The sequence below is a fragment of the Acanthisitta chloris genome, unplaced genomic scaffold (assembly GCF_000695815.1).
Source record: "Acanthisitta chloris isolate BGI_N310 unplaced genomic scaffold, ASM69581v1 scaffold18646, whole genome shotgun sequence".
NCBI lineage: Eukaryota > Metazoa > Chordata > Aves > Passeriformes > Acanthisittidae > Acanthisitta > Acanthisitta chloris.
In genome coordinates this window covers 1,100-6,880 of record NW_008676683.1, presented here as the reverse complement: position 1 = coordinate 6,880, position 5,781 = coordinate 1,100, and the positions used below count along the sequence as shown (strand labels likewise).

The window sequence follows — 5,781 nt, the reverse complement described above, 5'->3', positions numbered from 1 at the left end:
GCTGGAGATGGGCTGATCAATTTGAATTTTTTGATTGTAACTGGGAACACCTGCCTCTTACCAAGCAGCACTGCTAACCATAAGGGGTAAACAAAAAAACTGAACCTTTTTTCCTGTGATTATTGCTTTCTGATAAATAATTTGGATCTCTGTTCCTAGAAAGATTCAGTCTCCTACCATGCAGACAAAACTTCACTTCCAAGACAGCAATTCAAATTCAACACCTCCCCTTGTGGCTGGCTGTAGCTGTACCCTTCCTTCTCCAGTTGGGAGACAAATGGAAATAGCAACAGGTGGAAATGAAGCCAATAGCCTTCCAATGAACAGCAGTATTACTCATACTCTCAAACCCCTTCATGTACCTCAACAGAAAGCAACACCACAAGACATTGCACTGCACTCTCATTCTGTAAAGTGAACTGTGCAACTTGAGATTAAATAAAATACAGAATTTGGTTCAGAATATAGTATAAAATATAGGTGATAAAAAACCTTGCTTATATTACTACATGGCAGTTATAGGGCAGAGATTCTGTACACTAGAGAAGCACTAAGCACATTTTAATAGAAGTAAATGAAAACCAACAAGCAAAGCATATACCTTTACACTTTCTAGACGGATCTGATATCCAACAGTGAGTCCAAGCCTTTCTGTTCTTTCTTTGGCTACACGTTCAGCCACAGAAACGGCAGAGATCCTGCGAGGCTGAGTGCAGATGATGTTTGCAACTCGACTTGGAGATCCTTGCAATGAAGCATCCAAAATAAACTGAGGAATCTGAGTGGTTTTCCCACATCTGCAAAATCGGGGATTAATTAAAAGCCCCACAAACACAACACCTTCCATCCATGTGAATTGAGATGACTGCAATCCACTTGAAATTTGCTTTGCTTCATTAGTGTGATCCTTCACATGAAGCTCACCCAAGACTGCTGTCACTGGTCACAGATGGACCACCACCCTAACCTTTCCAGAATATGGATATATATTTCACATTCTTCTGTGTATACTTTGACACAAAGTCTGCATTTGCAATCACACTCTTACCCTGTCATGCCACTCACAACAAGAACTTGGTGGCTCTTCAGCAAATCCAGAATGTTTTCTCTCTCTTTCCATGCAGGGAGCTTCTGTCTTTCACACAGCATGGACTGGAAGTGCCTAGAAGACTGATGCACAAAAACAGACATCATGACAGTAAGAACACCACTGGAATGGAACAGAACCATTTGAAACAGCAGCTTGTGCCTTAAATATTTATTTCCCTGAAGTAAGCATGAGAAAAGATATTAAGTTCTGTACAATTTACCTTTTTCTGCTGAAATTGTGCGCAGATTTTAACATTTTTGTTATACAGAGACTTTGTCTGCACATCATACTTTTCAGAAAGCTTTTTCTTGAGGTTCACGTAACTCTCATTCTTCACAACGTGTTCAGGCTCACTTTCCTCCTCCTCTTCTGCCACCACCTCTTCTTTCTGAAGCTCTGACACTGTTGAGGCTTTAGACAGAGAATGTTAAGTATTCTTATTGCTAAGGAACAGGACCTAATGATCACTGCAGAAGAGACACATGTTCCAGCAGCATTCTCAACACAGAACCTTGTTAGACTGGACCTGAGGGTCTGCAGGACTGTTTTTGACATGCATTGAGTTCAACACTACCAGTAAACCTCCCCTCACCTCAAACGAAGCACAACTTCTTCAGCCCCATGTCATTTGTGACAGCTGTGCTGTCCAACACCACAGTCTGGGTGGCCACAAGGTGAACTAGAATGGGAACTGGTTTGCCTTCCTGAACACTGATCATGTGTCTCAGCTCCCCTTCCCAATTCACCACTTGTATGGAGCACAAATCTCTGATAGTAGCACCTGCTTAAATGTTACAGTGTAGTTTTAATTAATTAAGTGTTAAGTCACGGCCAAGTACTTTTAAACCAAGTCTGAAATTGAACCAGGTACTTTGGTGCCTATTGCCTGTCAACTGAAGTGGGATTTGCTCAGACTGTCTATCTATCTAAATAAGGTATTTCATAGCATAAGGAAGATTTTATAACTAAGGAAAATTATTTGGAACCTCTGATTTCAATTTCTGCAACAAAGTTGTCTTTCTGCAGAGCTGTTAAAAAAATTGAACAATTTGTTTTACTATAACAAAAACACAGGCTGTCACTAATTACGTACTCTAAAACAGAGGCTGCTCTTCTTGAAAACTCTCTTGAAGAGAGCTTGCCTTAGATAAAACCATTTTGGAACTGAGAGCCTGAAAGTCACCTATGTCACACAGTTGTTCTCACCCTGCCATAAGCAGCATCCTCAACTCTTCCCCTGTGAAGTCAACCCAGTTGCACTTGCATACATAAAAAGAGATGATACCTTGAACAACATTCTAGAACCACTTGCAACATTTGCTTAGCCTTAAATCCACCCTTATAAAGTTAATTGTGAGGAGGTATTGGTAATTTTAAGTAAATAAAAAAAAAAGAAGTTTCTGTATTGATGAGTAGCAGATGCACCAAAAATTGCTAACAACCTTCCCCATTCCCTTGCAAGCACAGTTCTCTGGTCCATTTTGGTGAGCTCACACCACATTTCTGAACGCCTTTTCATGGATTGTGTGGGAACGGGCATGACTCTGCCAAACCAAACTCTGTACTCCTTTAACTCAGTTCTGGCCAGCACAAAACCTCTCTGCTGCAGCTTTGTTACGGCACAGACAGATCATGGATCTGGCCCATCACATAACCTAAATCTCCAGAAATAGATCTGGAGCTGAACTGGGGGCTCTATTCTTGTCTTTTTTTTTTTCTAAAATCTTTTTTTACTGTTCTTAGCCCAGAAACTACAGAGGGATATTTGGTGTACCTTCAGACAGCTGATTAGAACCAGGTGTACTCTCTGTCTGTAGCTTTAGAGAAGGTGTTGCCATCAGGAACACAGGAGGAACACTGTACTTGTGCTGAGTACTGCTAAGTAACTCACTTATTTCGTGTTCATCTTCTAAGCAAGTCACTAAGGTATGTATCACTGGTTCATTAGACTCTGCAGCAACCAAGGCCTTTCCAAAGAGGAGTTCAGCAATGTGTAAACGACAACCAAGAGGCAGATTCTCATCCGTGGAATAAAATGCCACAAGAGGTGCCTGAAATGGATACTTGTTTCCTTCAGGAAATCTTACTTCAAGTTCATATATGGGACCATCACTGTTGTGTCTCAGATGAGCATCGTCTACAGAGTTCTTGGATGGGTTTAGTGGATGGTTTGGAGGGAATTCGTGTCTAAATCTGCATTTTGAACCAAATCTGCAGCCTCCTTGGAGATAAAATTTACATACTTCCTTTGAAGTCTGTTTTGCTGTGTCCTTAGTACCACCACCCTTCTGTTTAGATTTGCTGAGCCTATTTGCCAGGTATTCCAATTCCAAACTAAAAGTCCAAACGTGATTTTTAATTCTTTCTACAAATTTTTCTCCATAGATTGACCGGAGGGCAAAAGCTTCTTCTTGTCTTTGTTGTAAACATTCTTCTTGACTGGCTTCAGCAGCTGTTGCAGAAACCTGCATCTTCTCTCCGTATCTTTCGGTAAAACACTGCAATAGCAAATACTCCAGTGATGCCCCAATATTACCATTGCAGGATCTCAGTACTGTCCTACAACGCTCACAGTCAAAACCATACCTGGACCAAAACACAGACAACATGGCAACAAGTGAGTGTGGGACTTGTATGATGCAAAATAACCACAGATCTGCTTGATTAGGCTTACAGTAAAGAAGCATGTACTGCATGAAATATTATTGCAGCTGTTGGGGGGAAAAAAACCCCACACCAAAATATATATGCTTTTTTAAATGACAGTGGCAGGCAGTAATTTGGTGTCCATGACAGCAATCTCATACCTCATAATAGTTACAGGATTAGACTTCCCAGTTGAAATACATAAATTAAACTCTTCAGTAAAAGCTGTCACATAAAAAACACTCTCAAACAGAGCAAAATTATTTAATAAACACTCCTGTCTGAGCAAAATGGAGGAAGAACATTTACAAGGTTTTGAAACACCACCTACCTGGGAGAAATACATATAACAGCAATGCTCCCTGAGCTTTCCTAATACCGGTTTCATTGTCTTGGAAAAGGAATTGAAAACTTCACTTAAAAAGGCTGGAGCGATTAATTTTCATAAAATCATTATTTTAAATGCACCTCATTGAGAATTTGTAGGAAATACAAACTCATCAGTTCCGCATATAGAACCTCCCTAGTGTCAACAGGAAGTCCAAGCCCTGCAGGCTTACAGTATTGAGAATAGTGATTTACCTCTTCAGATACAAATTATTCACTAAAAAACATCACCTCGAGAGTTTGTGCACAGCAAATGAAGATACTTCGCTTTCTACAATTCTGCGCTCAGCTGGTTCAGGAGACAACCTTGGTATTACATCAGAAACTTCCTGCTCTGTTGACCAGCACTGTTCATCATCGAGGTAATCAGGTTCGTCATCATCTTCATCAGTTACACTGATAAAGAGTTAAGAAACAAAAAATAAAACAAAATCATACCACTGACTAGACACGAAACTCTGGCCCTGCACTTTTAAATCCTTCATTGACATGGAAGCTTTGGCTACCCCTTTCCCAGAGCTACTCCTGTAGAAGAACAATGTGGCCTCAAAACCACAGGATTTGAGATCAAACCAAAAGTGAGGGGAAAAAAGAATACTGTTTTCATTTCTAACAGTATGCCTGTTAAAGCATGCTCATCTAGATGAGCTAGAAGCAGTGCCTCCATTTAAACTAACTCTGATTCAGGAGCCAGCTCCTGCCCTTGAAGCTCTTGAAGAAGTTCTTTCACTCTTCTCTGATTCTCTGATGTCATGTGTATGGTCTGCAGAGGCATTCTTGCTTCAGGTCTCTGCTTCATTTGTCCTCCTCTTCTGACAGGGGCACTTGATCTAAAAATTAAAATAGGACATAACCATGAGTTGTCTGCCTGGCTCAAATGAAGTTGACTGAATTTGGATGCATTAGGGCCCAACCCTGTAATTCAAAACAGGAAAATCAAAGTAAGACAAATCCATCACCTAAGGATTATTCAGCCAGGTTCACTCTTATGTGACCAGGATTTGTGTGTCTGGATCTGCACACACACACACACACACACACACGTGTTTTATCCTGTGTGAAATCCAAAGTGATTCACTAAACAACTGGCTAGGTAAAACTGTTCTCGGACTACAATACAATCACATGTTTCTAAGCTAGATTGGTCAGAACACATCCAGGATACTAAATTAATTCTCTAACTCTTACTGTCCATGGCCCAGCTTGTGCTTTGTAATGCACAAAAATTAATAGCCCGTATGTGTTAGTGTTTTCTGATCAAAGAATCAAAGAAAATCAGAGGTTCTAATCTTTGAAAAATAATGTCCTTTCCTAGCTATAAAATTGATAACATGTTAATTAAAAAAAGATATGTAAAAACTGTTTCATACTGAAACTTCATCACCCTTTCACTCTTCTCCATATTCAAAGTTGTTTAAAAACCATCCCTAAACAGCTAAAAACCCCAAAAAAAGTACCCCAGACATTCCAAAGTATCACAAACGTCCCTATGCTAATCCCCCCTCAGTTAACAGAAATACCTGGAGTCTAGCCTTGGTTCCTCAAAGAGACAAAAATCATCCTCCAAAAATTTCATTGAACATTTCCTATTTGCACCAAGTTGAGGCTTGTTTGAACGGCCTCCTCCTCTTCCACTGCCTCCTCTCCCTCTTCCTCCT

General features: G+C 40.3%; 1 protein-coding gene across 1 annotated transcript in view; it reads right to left on the bottom strand.

The window, feature by feature from the left end:
• DHX57 (DEAH (Asp-Glu-Ala-Asp/His) box polypeptide 57) overlaps positions 1 to 5,781 on the bottom strand; it is a gene marked incomplete at its 5' end in the record, with an annotated part of 18,407 nt that extends 12,626 nt beyond the window's left edge. Inside the window, 7 exons of the mRNA XM_009076233.1 lie at positions 602 to 797; positions 1,049 to 1,170; positions 1,311 to 1,501; positions 2,865 to 3,676; positions 4,355 to 4,519; positions 4,801 to 4,953; positions 5,644 to 5,781. Of these exons, the coding sequence (XP_009074481.1) occupies positions 602 to 797; positions 1,049 to 1,170; positions 1,311 to 1,501; positions 2,865 to 3,676; positions 4,355 to 4,519; positions 4,801 to 4,953; positions 5,644 to 5,781 (1,777 nt within the window). The remainder of the gene's footprint in view (positions 1 to 601; positions 798 to 1,048; positions 1,171 to 1,310; positions 1,502 to 2,864; positions 3,677 to 4,354; positions 4,520 to 4,800; positions 4,954 to 5,643) is intronic.